The following is an 18413-nucleotide window of genomic DNA, read 5'->3' as shown; positions in this document are numbered from 1 at the left end:
TTCCATTATATGCCTTTTATATAATTTGTTATCGAAGTGCTGCCAGTTGTGGAACTTAAATTGTAGTAATGTGGGAGTAATAAGGTGGTGTATATAGAAGTATATTTTCAGTGCAGGAAAATTGTGGTAAGTCCAACCTTTAGGGGAGGTTCTGCCGGATTTTCCATTGGAGGGTCCGATAAAATTTCCCTGGGATCAGGACTTATCTAGAGTTCAGGTAAGGAATTTTGGACGGGTCCTAACACAAAACCAGATGGAAGTCCAATAAAAAATTACTTGGACAAGAAATTAACATGAAAAGCTAATACATAGAATCAATATGATTAGGGTATTAAAATATTTATTTAATTATTCTTTCTTTACTATACTTCATTTCTTTCCATTTTTGAATTCCAATATGAAGGTACATAAAAGGTACCTTTTTTTACACTCATTGACCACCATATATATCACGCGAACTGCTTAATATTGACTGTTAAAGGAATTAGCCGTAATCATATAGTATTAACAATATACATACACATATAGGGTATATGACATATTATTGCCACGTGCCATTATATATATATAAAAAAATATATGTGGAAATATTGAAAGGTGTAAGACTTGGCTGCGATGGGAACAAATTTTGGCAACCTTAGTCATCACTTCAATCCTTTGCTAATATAACGCCGGTATTAACTGCAAAATGGGATTTCTTTCCAAACATGAAATATAACGTATTAATTCAAATCCTCATTATAAACGACTGTAATCTCTCCAAATCTCTTCCAAACCCACACAAGTTCTTATTTTTTTTGGCCATGGAAGAAATTGGTGGAGGAGAAACATGTCCCTCTGAGGCTTCAAGTATCTCTGCAGCCTCTGATGGAACTACCACTCCATGCCAAAATCACCATGCTCACAACAAGAAGATCATGAATAACATGAAACTCAAAGAAAAACAACTTGTCAAATCCTCCTCCAATATTAATGATCGAGTAGAACTCCAAAATTCCGAATTGAGTTCTGGAGTTCTACTCGATCCGAATCTCTGCAATGATGAATCGCTTCGTGGTGGTTCATCGTCGAAGCTAGAACTCAACCTTTTCAACTCCATGAATAACCAACATGTTTCTTCTCATGCAAACAACAATGAGTCTTTGAACGAGACAACCCGAGAGAAGAGATCGGAATCTACGGTTGTCTCATGCAACTTCTGCAAGAGAGAATTCTCTAACTCTCAAGCCTTGGGAGGCCATCAAAGAACTCATAAACAAGAGCGTGATTTGTTGAAACTTTGCCAAGGAAAACTCTCAAGCCTTGGGAGGCCATCAAAGAACTCATAAACAAGAGCGTGATTTGTTGAAACTTTGCCAAGGAATGGATGTGGGTGCTTTTGGATATCCTCCCTTTCCTTATTATCCATATTCAAGCATATCTAGCCACCCTCTTTTTGGATCTTTCAATAGGTCTATTGGTGTTAGGATGGAATCAATGATACATAAGCCTAATGCTTATCAATGGCCAACACAGGATGGATACCGGTTCAACAACCATAGTGGAGGTGGCGTTGGTACTGGTGTCGGTGGTGTTGGGTGGGGGAGGCAGGCTATCATGAATCCACAACCTTCCATTGATAGACTAAACCTTGATGGGTTTCAGAATAATAATATTGGTGGTGGAGGATTAGGGCTCGCAGGAACTTCAGACTCTAATAATTCTTCTTCTTCAAGGTTTGAAGAAAGTAGTGCAATTCGGAATTTGAGTGTTTCTACTACTGCTACTACTAGTAGTAATAATATTGTTTCTGGTTCAGACATGGTCACCAATAGGCTGACAGTTTCTGATTTTATCTGGAGAAGTGAAGCTATGAAAACCGATCATGCTGATGTTACAGAACTTGATTTGTCTCTTAAGCTTTAGTTTTAATTTATTTTCCTTTTTTCCTTTCTTTTTTTCCTTTAAAAAGATTATAGTATGATATTATGGGTGGTCTTGGCTCGACATTCTTTATTGCTATCATCTAGTCAACTCGAAGAGAGGACGCTCCTTCTTGCTTGCTTTCCACAATCCAGGATGAGATGTATTCTTGTTCTTCTTAATAAAGTTTTTTTATTTTTTTTATTTTTTATTTTTGCTTAATAGGATCTTCTTTTTCTTTTAATGAATTTTAAATAGGAGAGAAACCTCTTTAATTAAAGGACCAGCTTTTGTAGGATGAATTTTCCACTCTGTAATTCTTCCATGGCAGGTTCGTTCTGTACTATTAATGCAGTATTATATTTACACCAAAAATATATATATATATATATATAAATCAGCAATAGTAATTAGAGGTTAAAAAGTATTCATATATATATATTCTTTCGAAATTAAACATATTAATAGATGAGATGCGGTTAGGTTAGTAAGAGATTGTATGCAACAATTACATATAGGTGCATATTGTAACAAATTAAATTAACTATTTATTATCAAACATTCAATATTATATACATATATATATATATAGAAATGCTCATAATTTACACGTATTAGTTAAATATGTATTAGTGTGAAAATATATTAAGAAATATTAATTACATATAAAAGAGATGATAAAAAAATATATATACAAAAATGAAAAAGAAATGATTAAAAGAATAATAAAATAAAGGATTATAAAAAATATTACAGATAAATGCAAAATAAAAAATGTAAGAAGACAAAAATGTGGGCTGTGGGTTGTGGCCAATGGGTAAGATAGACTGAGAGGGGAGGGGCCCTGTGTAATTTAAAAGGGGATAAAAAAGTAAATAGGTTAAAAAAAAATCCTAAATATTTAAAAAAGAAAAAAAATTGAAGGGGAACATGGGCCCACATAGGTGCATATTGTAACAAATTAAATTAACCATTTATTATCAAACATTCAATATTATATATCTATATACATATACGAAAATTCTATAGTGAGGACGGTCCGTCTGAGGACCACAGTATTAGTGACAGTTTTTCATAGTATTAACGACGGTTTCTTATAAAATCGTCACCAATACTATGAAAAACCATCACCAATACTGTGGTCCGCATGAAGACCGTCCGCACCATAAATGGACTGTATACATATATATATATATATATATATGTATATATACATTTGAAAAAAGAAAAAAAAAAAAGATAATTTTATTAAATCAAAGTAGCAATGCACATATCGTCTTGAATAAAGTTAGAGAGTCAAGAAGGACCCTCTTCCATCCAAAATTCGTAATTAACTAAATCTAAAACATAATGGCCAAGCTCATGTGCTACCCTAGGAGACTCTCGCTTAGTAAGAGAAGTAGAAAAGTGTAAATTAGTAGCTAACAAACCCTTAATCTGATCAACCAGAAAACAATTTGCGGTTAAACTAGACAATGAGCGTGTGATTAAAGCTATTACATTCTGAGAGCCACCTATATATTTATATTATTATATAAAATATTTTTATTTTATATTTTCATAGGTTAAAATATTATTAAGTATTTTTTATGTGAAATTATCATCATCATCATCAAAGTTAGAAACAAATAATGTATAATATGATTTCTTTCAAAATATACATATATATATATATATATATATATTTATATATATATATATAATAGGACAATATTGTAATATATAAATATGAAATGATTAAACACATTAGTGTTCAACATCAAGAAAAGTACAACTCTTATACAATATAATATATGGTCATAAAATACAATCCATTCCTCTCACTCACACATAAAAACAAAAAAAAAAACCAAAAAAAAACATAAATACACTCCAATAAAAATCAAAATGAAAATAAAAATAAAGATAATAGGACACAATCCAGTAGAATAAAAGAGCCTAAGATGCTTGTTTAATCCTCAGTAAAATGTTGGATGCATTGTTAAACCTAGCCTTCGACAGGCACGAGGGGGGGGGGGGGGGGGGGGGGGGGGGTGGGGGGGGTTTGATATGTAGCAAAACAAACTTAAGGTCCAAATTAGTCAAAACCTACTTTATTTTTGTAGCAGGTGTGAATATAAAAAGATTAGCAAATGAGAATCGAACGCCAAGAAAAACACAACTCTTCAAATTAGAGTACAATATAATCATATATATTGTCATACATTAATGCAATACAATCCTGTCAGGCCAAAAAGACCAAAAAAAAAAAAAAAAAAAAGGTAATAGTAATAAAATACAATGCACTCCAATAAAAATAAAAATATGTAGAAATAGCATAATACAATCCCAAAAATAAAAATAAAAAAATGCCTTAAGGTGCTTACTTTCTTAACCCGCCAGATCAGTAAGTAAGATCTTGGACGCATTATTGAACTTAGGATTTGAAAGGAAAACCAAATTTATTTAATTTATGTATTGGGAGGGTCCAAAACCCAAAAAACTGGTTTAGTTTTGGTCCACGGTGGCAAACACGGTGGCTGAAACTGGCACGTAGGTGGCGACCAAGACACGGTTGTTGGACACACTGCGAAGAACATGATTAGGGAAAGCCCCGTTGGTGGCAATCAAGGAGTACTGGACATGCCTAATGCGATTTGGGAACAAAAAAACTGGATTAAAATCAACTGTAAAGGAGGTCCCATTGCCTTGAACAGCCCCTTTAGCAACGGTGGCCTTATTGTTCATTCCCTCAACGCTGTTCCCTGTCCACAACAACTTGATCAATTTTGTTGAAAGGTCCATTTGATTGCTGCAATTGGACAATCCCAGTTCCTTTGTTGGACCCACTAAAGGTATTGTCAACAATGTTGACCCCGCTGACCACACCTTTGACTGACTTAAGGGCCACGAAAGCATCGCCACGGAAGAAACTGTTGGAAACGTGAAGCTGGAGAGGGTCTTCAGCAACGATCCCGGTATAGTCTAAATAAGAATTTATGATCCGATTTTGGCCCAGACCCGACTTTCTCAAATAAATCCCGGTGCCCCCAAACCTAGTGGCCTTGTTGTAGCAATGTACCCCAGAGAGAGTGTTACCGTGACCTGATACATCTACCCCAACTGCAGAAGAGAATAGGACAACGTTGGTGAGAGCATTGTTGGTGCCGGAGAGGTTGATGGCGGTTCCGGTGAAGTTCCCCTCGTGAGGATCACGTCCGGCGGTGGGATGCTGTCCGAGGAATGAGTTGCTGATGTAGGTTTCAGAGCTGGAGGGGTGGACGTTGATGCCGATAGTACTGAAATGGGCAACGTAGACATTTTCAATGCTGGTTCTAAGGGCGTTGGAAAGAGAAATGCCTGCACCCCGGTGGTTAGAGTCGATCATGATGTTTTGGAAGGTGACGTATTCGAAGCTGAAGGATGATGGATCGGGATCAGAAAGCTGTGCGGGTTCAATATCATCCACAAAGCTCTCTGTGTTTTCTGCTGGCGGTGCTTGTTTAGGCGATGCATCGAACACAGGGCCGCCTTCAGGAAAATCATTTGAGGCTTGGATTGTTCCGTCTTTAATCAGTTTCAATTAGAAATTAATTTTTATTTTTATTTCAAATTTATAGTTAGATATTAGTAATTAAGCAACAAATTTTTTGTAATGGAATGGAAGAGCTAGCTACCGTACGTACCACAATGTTTCCTGCAGGCGGTACTTGGACAGGTTTGCCGACCTTATAAGTACCACCTTCAAAATCAGCAGTCCCAGGTTTATGGGAACTCCAGCCGTCAAGCTCCCTTGGCTGGGTCCACTTCCTGCCCCCGACATTACCCCTTGAGCACCTGGACTGGGTCCTTGTCCTGCAGCCGCCAAGAGTAGCGCTTGAATATGCTCCGTGCTGTCCTTTACTCCTGTCGGATCACCACCGAAATCTGACTTGTAGTACACCCGTGCTGCAGGACTACTCCTCCTCCAGGCCTGCATTATTGAATGGATATATTATATTATTTAAAAATTCTAAACTCTGCTACGTACCCAAAAATAAAATAAAATGACATGACGTACCTTGGGAGGCTGAGGCTGACTGTGAGGAGCAGCAGAACTATGAGAGACAAAGCCACGGCTACCGCGCATGAGTGACGCCTTGAACGCTTGCATTTTGTGCGTGTTTTCTTTGTGACTCCCCCTACCAAAGTCACCAACTGGAGAATAATCGTCTCCCATAACGGGGACGCTGATGAAGTTGAAGGCAGCTAAGGGAGGAAATTTTTGTCTGGAGAAGGAAAAAAAGCAACATGGAAAACGTGGAAGAGTGTGAGGAAATTTTGGAACAGGAGCTCCCTTCTTCCGAAAGTTTGAAGAAATCATGCTGTTTTACTTTTTAATTTGCTTTCTTATCTCACATCTCACAAGGATTCATGAACACTCACCCAAAAAAAAAAAAAAAAAAAAGAAAAGAAAAAAAACTATATATATTTTCGCTATCTAGTTTGGTAATAATCATATAAATCAAGTTTTATCATAGTTGAAATATATAAATAAATAAATCACATGTTTCCCTCTTACTTACTTCACTATTTCGTCAAATTGTTTTAAATGGTGATGAAAATATACAGCATATTCTATCATGTATCTTTACGTGATTAACGTGTGATTAAAAAACTGAAGAAAGTTGTGAATATATAATTAACATTTTGTCTACCGTATTATTTTATCCTACTTTTACTTAAGACAGGTTCTTCAAGCTTATATTTTAAACCTAAATTCATATTCTACAGATCATATTATTCCAAAGAGTCCGGAAAAGCTACAAGAAATTAAAATCTAATTAGGTCCCTTTGTCTTTATAATCAATGTATAACTTAGTTCTGTTACTCCCAAAAAAAAAAAAAAATGTGTGCCACGTTGGGGTCTTTTTTCTCAATGATTGTTACTTGGAATCCCAACTCCAAGATTATTTTAAAAAAAAATAAATGGTATTCAGTAAAAGCTCTTACAATATATGTGACATCAAATTGTTTCATTGTTGGAATTTAGACCTAAATTGTAACATCCTGATATTTAAATTTTTTGTTTCTTATTTTTGCATTTGATTTCTCGCGTTAATTTATCTTTTGGAAAATGGTAATGATTTTTTTTTTAAATTTTATTTTTGGGAATCGATGAGTTTGTTTTCGGGGTCACAAACTTTTCCTAGGAGAATACTTATCTTGTATTAAGTTATATGTGTGTACACATGCATTATTTTTTTCAGTACACTAAGAAAATTATTTTAATTTAAATCATGGAAAATTATTGACCTATTTACACTTATATTTTTATGTACAGTGGGGATTCAAATTTTTGTCCTGTCTAAGGTTACTTTTGTAAGATCAAATTTTAGAAGCATACAGATTTGAACATGCAAAGGACATATGTGTCATTTTGGAGACAACTTTGTCAAACCACTAGAAAATCACTGACCTTAATAACTTCAAAGGCCATGTAACTAATTTCAAATACAAATAACCTTCACCTTAACATAACATCATAGACATATACTAATTCCAATTAAATTTATGGTACAAGTCATTAATCTCCACAATTATAGTATATTTTTAACCTCAATATAAAATTAAATTAAAGCCAATAAGATTTCCAGTAAAAGTCATACTTAACCTCATGAATACTTAAAAATAAATGACCAAGTCTAGATACATAAACAAGAACTTCATAAAACATGCCAAAGATACAGAACATAATTAAATCTCATCAAAATATACCAACTAGAAGTTCCTTTGTCTCTTCGGAGATTACTTCTAGATGTAGGCCTATTAGGAATTGTAGCTCTAGAAATAAATTCTATTTGAAGCTCGATCCATCGAATAGGTGGTAAACCACTATGAATCTCCTTCGGAAAGATAGCATCAAATTCTTGCAAAAGAGAAGATATAAAACTTGGTAATACGTGTTTTTCAGAGTTAGCTAGATGATTTAAATAAGTATCTTTAAACATTAAGATAACATAGGTTTATTACACAAAAATGCCTTTTTAATCTCACCTTGTCTAAGATAGAAATTTTTCTTTTTCTTTTCTTTCTTCTCTTTCTCTCTCTCGGCTTCCGCTTTCTTTTTATCACTCTCGGCTTCCTCTCTCTTCTTATCACTCTCGGCATTCTCTCTCTTTTTCTTCTCACTCTTAGGTTTAGAAAACTTACATTGGTTGTGTGGTTCGGCCTTGCTCTCTTGTTTGGTAGATGAAGTCGTGGGTGGCACGCTTGTCTTTTCCTTTTGCCATTTAGTCTCCCTCCTTTGTTGCATTTGCAATTGATCTCTAAATACCTCTTTTGAAGTCAATGGCTCTAGTTTAATCTTTTTTCCTTTAAATCGGAATACAATGGCATTTTCTCGACTCTAATGCATGGTATCGTTATCAAATTGCCATGGCCTTTCCAACAAAATAATGACTAGCATGCATAGGTACAACATCACATAAAACTATATTCACATATTTATCAATACTAAACTTTACCTTGGCTTGTTTATTTACCTTCATCTCGCCACTATCATTAAGCCATTGAAGTCTATATGGTTTGGGATGTTTGATTGTAGTTAAACCTAATTTCTCCACCACAACATTGGCATAGCTTCCACTACCAATAATCATACTACAACTATTACCTTGAATGTCACATCTAGTATGGAAGATATTTTCCCTTTACACTTGATCTTCATCCTTGTATACGGTCAATACTCTTCTTGCAACCAAACTTAATCCGACCCTTGAAGCTTGTTGTTTCTTAGGTTCACCATGTTTTTCTTCTTCAATTTCTTCCTCAATAAGTTTGGTTTCAGCTTCGGATCTCTCACTTTTGGATTTCAACTTTCCATTACCTTTCAACACTATAATTATTTTAGTTGGGCATTGGTTGGTATAATGTCCACGACCGTGACACTTAAAACACACAATATCATGTTTAAGTTCATCCTTACCCTTTGGTTTTGGTGCTTACACATGTTCGACCTGGTTGTCTCTACCTTGGCCAATTGGTACCCCCTTCATCTAGCTTCGGCTTTGGTCTTGATTTGAATGCGGGACTACTTCTCCAACCACTTGAGCTTGTCCTCCCGCTACTTGAAACTCCACCAAACCATGAGCTATTACCCCTTCTCTTGAGTTAGTTCTCAATTTTGATGGCCACATGTAGCATATCTTCCAACTCCACGTATTGTTGTAATTCAACTTGGTTAGCAATATCTCTATATAAGCCTCCAAAAAACAGTGCCATTGTTGCCTCAAGGTCCTCATTCATGCTCAACCTCATCATGAGCATCTCCATCACCTTGTAGTAGTCTTCCATCAACCTACTTATGATAAAGATTGTAGTCTTTGATGCAACATCTTATGGTAATGGCTTGGTACAAATCTCTTACTCATGGCTCTTTTCATTTGTTACCAAATGGTTATTAGCTCATCACTAACTCTTCTTTGGGTACCTTGCTCATTATTCCACCATTGTAATGCATAATGTCCAAATCCAAAGTATCCAACTTAACCTTTTTAGCCTCCAAATAGTTATGACAATCGAAGATGAGCTCCATTCATTCTTCCCATTCTAAGTAAGTCTCTAGATCACTCTTTTTCAAAAAATGGTGGTATGTTGACTTTAATATTTTTGAAGTCATCATCCTCATCCCGGGTTTGTCTTCCATGGTTTTGCCTCCCTTGGAGTGAAAAAATATCTTTGAATTCCTCTTCAAGGTTATCTTCAAAGTTTTCTCCTTCAAATTCCTCCGTAAAATGTCCGTGGCCTCCTCGACCTCATCCATGGCCCCCATATGGTTTATGCCATGGGTTTGGTCCTCTTTGTGAATGTTCAAATCTGTTCATCCTTTGTAATTGTTCCAAAATTGTCATCATGTCGGTAGGTTCTCCTCCACATCTTGTTGCTTTAGATTCTCCTTTGAATCCCATGGATTCGTCTTCAAGATCTCTTAATGAGTCTTTTCCTCTTCTTATTCTTGAATATGTCATGTTAGTGAAATAATACAAGAAAACCTCATCAAATTCACTCCCTCATATGTATCACTCAAATAATATCTCGATGCTCGTGTTTGAACACTAGTTTCAGCTTTTAACCCTCTTTTAAGCTCGCATTCTCTTGCTTTTTTTTCACTTAAAAACTTATCTCAAAGTTCTATTAAAACACACTTAAAACATCAATTAGATCATAAGTATGCTCTAGTTAAATCTATCAATAAATCACAGAACAAGTAGCAAGTAATTTCGAAGTGAATTGATAAAAAATTAAGAGATCAAATTTAGAAAAGGGCTCAATCAATTAACAAGAACGAAAATTGGAATAAAGTGTGAGATAGTTGTTGGTTGTTATTCTTGTAATTAAGCCTTTGTATCAAATTCTTAACCAATTTTAATCCAATCAATTTAGCCTTCAAAATTAAAAATATCCAGCAACCAATATAAAACAATAACTCAACAATTACAATTGAGTTTCCCAAAAAACAAACAATCCCGAATATCAATCTATCACAACCAGCCTTTGTGAATTTTTTTTTAAAAAATTTTCGGCCCCCTTTTTTATGTTCTTTTTTTTTTTTTTTTGATCATCAAATGAATAACACTAACACAAGGCCCAATAGTAAAATCACCAAAAAAAATGCAACTCTAATTCCAACAAAAGTGTCAAACTCGATTTTACCACAAATTGCACAATTTTACGGTTTATGCAAAATGCTTTTAAATTCTTCTCTTTTTTTTTTTTTTTTTTTGAATGTATGTAATGAGAATCTGCCTGTACCCATAGGACCTACGACTTGCTGAGCTGTTGATCTTGTACAATTGAAGACATGACCAATTACTAGAGCACAAGCTAAGAGATTTAAAGACAATATTGGCCAAATTTTACCCTAATGTTTGTTTTGTGAATTTAGCCTATTTAATGACTAACAATAAAAAAGCAGCCTAGATTATTATTCAAAAACTATTGTGGGAAAGAATTCTTTTTGTTCTCTTTGAACACCTAAAATATCGAATAGAGATCGAGTGTTTTAATTTGACTTATCAATAGGACATCCATCACCTATTATGGCATCTTCATCATATACCAAAGTTTATAATAACAAGTTTATTAGGGTTTAAGTTGACCATTAAAGCCTAAACTTAATTTCGATCTGGGTTAGTATAATACGGGTCTAAAAGCAAGTTGACCTAGGTTCGTATCATTTAGTATCAGAGTCGAATTTTGTTCATGTTTGATCTATCTTATTTGATTTTTTTTTTTTTTGTTTTGTGTTATTCTGTAATTTTAACATTAGTTTAAGGTTGTTTTTTACTCATACATGTTTACCATTAAAAAACTAAAAATTCCTAGCCGAATTAGGTTTTGTTGTTTTAGCTGAATTTTGTGCTTTCTACTTTGTTGGTTGTTTTGCATATTAGTTTTTCGTAATTTGGTTCATTGTTGATTTTTATTTGTTGTTTTTAATCTTTATTAGTTGCATTGTTACATGAAAAAAAAAAAGGCGGATTTTGAGAACATATTGCATAAAACCTAAAACTTTTGCAAACTGTTTTTATTTGAAAGTGTGGATCGGGTTTGATAAAATTTTGGCATTGGAATTGACCATTAGCATCTAGTTTTGAAAGATTGAAAAATTAAGCTTTTATGGTGTGGAATTTCAATTGAGAATTGTTGGAATTGCTGTTTGTTCATTCAATATTACTGCTGGATATTTGAATTTTGAGTGCTTATGTAACAGTCCAGACCACCCGCATGTGAATATTGTCCATTTTGACAATGAGAAATCCTCTTACAACTCAGTCCTCATGAGTTTAAAATGAGTCCACAAGGGAAATGTATCCACACCCTTAGAAGGCATGCTTCATTCCCCTTTCCAACCGATGTCAGACTTCACAATCCACCCCCTTTGGGCCCAGCGTCCTCGCTGGCACACCATCCGGATGCTGGCTCTGATACCAACTCTAACAATCTAGACCACCAGCATGTGAATATTATCCGCTTTGGCACTGAGGAATCCTCTTACAGCCCAGCCCTCACGGGTTCAAAACGCATCCACAAGGGAAAGGTATCCACAGCCTTATAAGGCATGCTTCATTCCCTTTTCCAACCGATATGGGACTTCATAGCTTAAATTGATTAGATTAAAATTGATAAAAGGATTTGATATTAAGACCTAAATTACGAGAACTACAACCAACAACTATTTCATATCTTATTCCAATTTGTTGTTCTTGTCATTGATTAAATTCTTTTCTAAATTTTGGTCCTTAATATTTTGGCTTATTCTTTATTGAATTTGAAATTTGCCTTCTTAATTTTTCCTTGTGTTTGGTTAGAAAGCCAAGAATTAGGCATTAACATTACACTCGGCAATTGCTTGTTTTTGTTGTTGTTTTATTGATAAGTTTAATTAGGATATATTTATGATCTAATTGCAAGTTTAAATGTGTTTTAATAGAACTTTAAGATAATATTTGAGTGGAAAAAGGCAAGAGAGTATGAGTAAGAGGGTTAAAAGCCAAAACTAGTGTGGAAATACGAGTGAACGAGACTTTTTTAAGTGATGGTGAGGGAGTGAATTTAGTGAGGTTCTTTGTATTATTTTCTTTAACATGATAGATTCAAGAATGAGAAGAGGAGGAGACTCATTAAGAAATCTTGAAGACAAACCTGTGGGATTCAAAGTGGAATCTAAAGCAATGGGAAGTGGATAAGAACCTATCAACATGTTGGCAGTTTTGGAACAACTTCAAAGGATGAATACTCACTTTGATCAACTTGGTCAAAGAATGGATAGATTTAGGAATTCACAAGGTGGGCCGAACCCAAAGATGGACTTACATGGAGGCCATGGTCGAGGTCGAGGAGGCTGCAAATGTTTTAGGGAAGAATTTGAAGGAGGTAGCTTTGGAGACAACCTCGAGGAAGAGTATGAGGACATATTTGCACTCCAAGGAAGAAAAAATCGAGGAAGGCAAGCTCGAGATAAAGATGGTGACCTTGGTAACATTAAGGTCAATATATCACCATTTTTAGGTAAAAGAGATCCGAAAGCTTACCTAGAATGGGAAGAACGAATGGAGATGATTTTTGATTGCCATAATTATTCTTAGGCGAAGAAGGTAAAGTTGGCTGCTTTGAAATTTGGACATTATGCACTTCAATGGTGGAATTATAGGCAAGATACCCAAAGGAAAGTTGGTGATGAATCAATTACCATTTGGTGACCAATGAAATGAGCCATGAGGAAGAGATTTATGCCGACCATAGGATATTGCATCAAAAATTACAATCTTTATCACAAGGAAGTAGGACCGTGGATGATACCAACCTAGATCAACTCGTGTTTAAACCCGTATTATATTAGTTCGGATCAAAAAATTAAGTTTAGGTTATTATGGTCACCTTAACCCCTAATAAACTTATGATGAGAAACCTTACTATATGATGAAGACGCCACAATAGTTGATGGATGTCCTATTGATAAGTCAAACTAAAACTCGTGTTTTAGGTGTTCAAAAAGAACAAAGAGAATTCTTTCTCACAATTAATTTTCTGAATAACATGTAAGTGATTTCTGATTGAAAATAAACCTTTAGATAGGTTGAAATCATAAAACAATAAACCCTAAAAAGCTAAGACAAAACCGGCCACACATTGACAAATTTCTAATGTGGTCGAAATTCCATTTCTTTCCTAATCTAATTTTAATTAATTAATTCCTTTAGTTTGAAATAGAAATTAATTAATTTAGAATTGAAATAATAAAATAATAACTTTCCTAAGTTAATTTTTCCAAAAAATAAATAAATAAAGGCCAAATAAAATACTAATTTCCTAAAAAAAAGTCAAATTCAAATTAGAAAACTAATTGACTAGTTTGACTACTAAACGAACTTTGACCAATTTTTAGCTTGTAAAGGCTCCAAATCTATTCCAATGTGCTATGTAAGATGTCAAATAGGATTAATGATGATTCCCACATGTTGTCATTGATTGGAAAAAAGAGAAGATGCCAAATTAACAAAATACAGTAAAGCTAGCAGCAAAAACAACATTTTCGGCCCAAAAGTTGTTTCATGCACAAATCACCATTTTAGTTGCTTTAGATTCTGCCTTTTCTTGATTCCATGACATCTTAGTGATATTCATTGAATTCATGAAGTGTTGGATCCATTCCTTACTGCCCAGAGTCCATAAATGCACTAAAACAGCTACCCGGGTCTATATCAGCCTTCACCACTTGGATGCTTAAAACAAGCTTTGAATCTTTGGGTATTGACAAGCCCTTATGAGAATTGATAATTCCTTGTATAAAATACAAATTTTCATTTATTTTTTTTTTTTGTAAATCTATATATGTCACCGCGACACAATTTTTTTTTTTTTTTGGAAAATATGAATACAATTATTTAATATCAAGATAGCTAGGATAAATCAATAATAAACTAAATTACCAAGAACAACCAACAAACTAGGAAACAAAAAATATAGTAAAACTAGGAAAACCTAATTTAACAAGGAATGAGTTTTATTATTATTATTTTTTAATAATATGCAGAATGTGTATGAGATGGATGCAACCTTAACCTAATGCTAAAATTACAGATTAACACAAAACAAAATAAAACAAATAGAGATAGATCAAACCTGAACAAAATTTGGCTCTGATACCAAATGATACGAACTTAGATCGACACACTCCTAAACCTGTATTATATTCGCCCGGATCTCAATTAAGTTTAGATTTTAGTGGAATGATCTCAACCCCTAACCAACTGGTGATTAGAAACTTTGGTCTAATGAAGACGCCACAATAGATGATGGCTATCCTATTGATAAGTCAAAATTAAAACATTCATTCTCCAATAGTGTTTTAGATGTTCAAAGTGAATAAAGAGAAATTCAATTTCACAATTAATTTTCTGTAAAATATTCAAACTGCATTCTTATTGAAAAATAACTCTTAAATAGGTTCAAGACATGAAACAAAAAACCCTAGAAAGATAGGAAAAAAAAGGCCAATAGGATTAGGAAACCAAGTTGGCCAAATTTTCTCTCTCATTTCCTAATTTAATTTTGATTGATTAATTCCTTTATTTTGAATTAGGAATTAATTAATTTACAATGAAAATAATAAAATAATAACTTTCCTAATTTGATTTTTCCAGCCAATAAATAAATAGAAACCAAATAAAAGACTAATTTCCTAAAACAAAAAGTAGAAATCAAATTAGGAAACTAAAATACTATATATTTTACTAAGTCGACTTTAATCAATTTTTGACCAATTTAAGCACCAAATTAGCTTCCATATGCTTTGTAGGATTCCAAATAGGATTATCATGGAGTCCCACACGTTGCCCTACTTTGGAACAAAGAGAAAATGCCCACTCAGCACAATACAGTAAAGCCATCAACAAAATACAATAAAACTGGCCAAACTCCCTTCTATGCGCACAAGCCCTTTTTGATTGCCTTTGAAGCTGCCTTAACTTGATTCCATGACCTATTAAAGATATGTATTGAATTCATGAAGTGTTGGAACCATTTCTTGCTTCTCGAAGTCTATATTTGGGTGAAAACAGCTCCCCGGGTCCATGTCAGCCTTCACCACTTTGATGCTTAAAATGGATCTTGTATCTTCGGGTATGGACAGACCCTTTTGAGAATTAATCACTACCTATATAAAGGCAGCCAAGTTGTCCTTAAACCTGTTAGCTTGAACCCTAGAGATCAGCCTGGTCTTCATCTATATCGGGTCATCACCCAAGTGGGTTGTCGGTTGTGCAGGCACGGGCAGGTTCTCATCACAATTCCTTTGGACCTGGTCTTAAAGTCAGACAATTTGGATGAAGATATACCAGCCTTTCATCAAGTCAAAATAGCATTACCCAATTTGGAAGCAGATAGTTTTTGGAATTCAAATTCTCACCAACCTTTACCATCTTTATACATTTACATGTGCAGCTGATATTTGAATATTTTGTTATTCAATTTTGTGTGGGAAATGTGTAATTTTTGAATTTTAAAGACTTATATTTGGTTTTACACACACTTGACACGTGTGAGACAAGTTTTGTATCTATATACGCAACAAATGAATGAAGAGAAAAATCAATTATTATGAAGTCTAGTTTGTGTGGTCTACTCTTAGCATCTTCTCTTGTTCTTAATCTTCTTCTTCTTCCTTCCAAACAAAAACCCTAACAAACCTCAATACCACCATACCAAAAACAAACATAAAAATCACCTAAACACCGAACTACAAACCAGATTAAAGATTGTGCACAAGACTAACACCTTATGTACAACACTCTCAGCCAAGTGAACTCAAAACTACCCTAAACTCCAACATAACGTTGAATTTTGAAATTCCAAAAAAAATATTGTCAAGTAAGAATCTGTCATTCTCTCACTTAAGAGAATGTGAAGATATTTCTATGAATGGCTTGCTATTTTGCTTTACCTTATGTTAGTGCTCTATGTAGGGGAAATGTTTTATCAAGTGGTGACTGCAATGGTATATGTTTGTGCATTGAAGAGACTATTTTACATGCTTTTTGGCTTTGTTCTAATGTAAGAAGATTTGGCATCAGGTGGAGTTAATTACTGCTTTTCAAAACGTTTCTGTTTTTAGTTTTGCTAACTTATGTTTTTTGGCTCTTGATGTTTTAAGTGATTTTCATATGGAGATATTCACTTTTTTATGTTAGGCATTATGGGGTAGAAGGAATAGATTCATTCGTTGTAACACCTCATCCCAAAGTACAACGAAAAATTTCCAACCTTGACCGAGGTTGACCGTTGACCAAGGGGTCAAAAGTTGACTTTTTGACTCAGATGGAATTTTAGATTAACTAAGGTACCGTTACGAAGTACACGTTGGCATGATTTCGTACACTAGTAGCACGTCGAAAATGGAGCTACGGTTTGAAAGTTATGAGCAAAACAAGTTGAGGTCCAAACTGTTTAAGGGGTGCCGGAGTTGACTTTTTATTCATGCAAAGTTGAGCATTGACTCATGCATGGTTGTGAAGTACTCGTCGATATGAGTTCATAGACTAGCGGCACGCCTAATTTGGACGTACGGTTAAAAAGTATGGATCTGCGAAGTTTTGTTAACACCGTATTAATTTATTATTATTTTAAAAGTGTGAAACGTGCGTACTGTTCATGCCACGTGTCACATCCTCATTCAATCCCATGAGTGCATAGTGACACCCACAGGCTGAGTTATTTCACTGTTTCAAGGGGAAAAGCCAAGGAGGAAAGAGAGGGAGAGAGGGCGGAGGGGGGGAGAGAGAGAGAGAGAGAGAGAGAGAGAGAGAGAGGAGAAAGGAAGAGAGAACCCAACCGGCCACCCCAAGCCACACGCGCCTGACCGAATCTCATCGCCGACGCGCCCAGTTCGAGGCCATTTCTTCAACCACCGAGATCTCCTCATTCCGGCCTCCATTCTTGTCATTGCCGATCCCGTTGAGACCCTCTCCCTTCAACCTACAAAACCCTGAAAATCTCAGCCATCAGCCACCGGATGCACCGCTGGAGGCAATGGTTTCCGATGGGTCTCCGCGCTCGCCGGAAAATCCAATTATGGCGAGCACCCAGTCACGTCTCCAGCCCCTCCCCACTAATTCCGACCCCCAAAACTCAAATCCAGGGTCCTTTTCCTCCAATTCGTGATGGTTTGGGAGAATCGAGGCTCTAAATGCCGAGAGATTTTGGGCGAGATTCCAGCCACCACCGGTCCGATCTCCGGAAAGTAAGACCGGATTCATGATCCCCGCCTCACAAGCTTCGATTCAGTATATTGCTTGAAAATTTTAGTTAACGTTTGTGTTAGTCCTCCCGGATACCTGGTATTATTTACCCGAATAAAATATTAATTTATTTGAGATGTGCAATGTTGTTGTTCTAGGAGCACGTATGCATCATGGAATTGATCCCATGGAGGATCTTGCATTAATTGCGTGCTCAAGGTAAGTGACCCACCTTTAAAATTATTTTGGGTGATTAATCATATATTTTGTGTAAATTGGTTGTTTGAAAAATATGTTTGATGTGTTGAATATTTAGTAAATTTATATTTGGAATTTTGATGCCAAAATTGAATGGAATTAAATATTTGTGCATTATAAAATATTTTGGTTTTAAGGAATTTGAGATTTTGGTAATTATTATTAAATTTCATTGTCGAAATATTTCATAATTAAATATTTAGTAAATACGTTTATGTATTTGATATTAAGAGAATTTCCATCTAAATTATATTGCCAATGTATGTTGTTTTAATATATGTTTGGGTGTCAAAAATATATTTGGGAATCAAAAGAAATTGTGATTTAAATGTATTTATTACGCATGAGCAAGATGTTTTCATTTAATTAATTGTATTTGGGTTTTAATATTATTTTTGGGCATGATTTGATTTTAAATATTTCAAGAAAAGAATTGGTTTAAGTTTGGTGGCTTCAAATTGTATAATTATGCCCTTGGAATATTATTTGTTTGAT

At 34.8% G+C, this 18413-nt stretch overlaps 2 protein-coding genes and 1 pseudogene across 2 annotated transcripts; 2 read left to right on the top strand and 1 right to left on the bottom strand.

The window, feature by feature from the left end:
• Positions 1-803: 803 nt before the first annotated feature.
• On the top strand, positions 804-1328 carry LOC125423782 (zinc finger protein 4-like). The gene has a single exon (XM_048478926.1). The coding sequence runs from the start codon at positions 804-806 to the stop codon at positions 1326-1328; it is 525 nt and encodes a 174-aa protein (XP_048334883.1).
• Positions 1329-1362: 34 nt separating this feature from the next.
• On the top strand, positions 1363-1905 carry LOC107425717 (uncharacterized). The gene has a single exon (XM_016035732.2). It carries the CDS (start codon positions 1363-1365, stop codon positions 1903-1905), a length of 543 nt encoding a protein of 180 aa, XP_015891218.2.
• Positions 1906-4114: 2209 nt separating this feature from the next.
• LOC132799237 (polygalacturonase QRT3-like) lies at positions 4115-5464 on the bottom strand (annotated as a pseudogene).
• Positions 5465-18413: the final 12949 nt, after the last annotated feature.

This window comes from Ziziphus jujuba, chromosome 7 (genome assembly GCF_031755915.1).
Source record: "Ziziphus jujuba cultivar Dongzao chromosome 7, ASM3175591v1".
In the NCBI taxonomy this organism is placed as follows: Eukaryota; Viridiplantae; Streptophyta; class Magnoliopsida; order Rosales; family Rhamnaceae; genus Ziziphus; species Ziziphus jujuba.
Note: the sequence above shows the minus strand (reverse complement) of the source record. Positions and strands in the feature narration are given on the sequence as shown.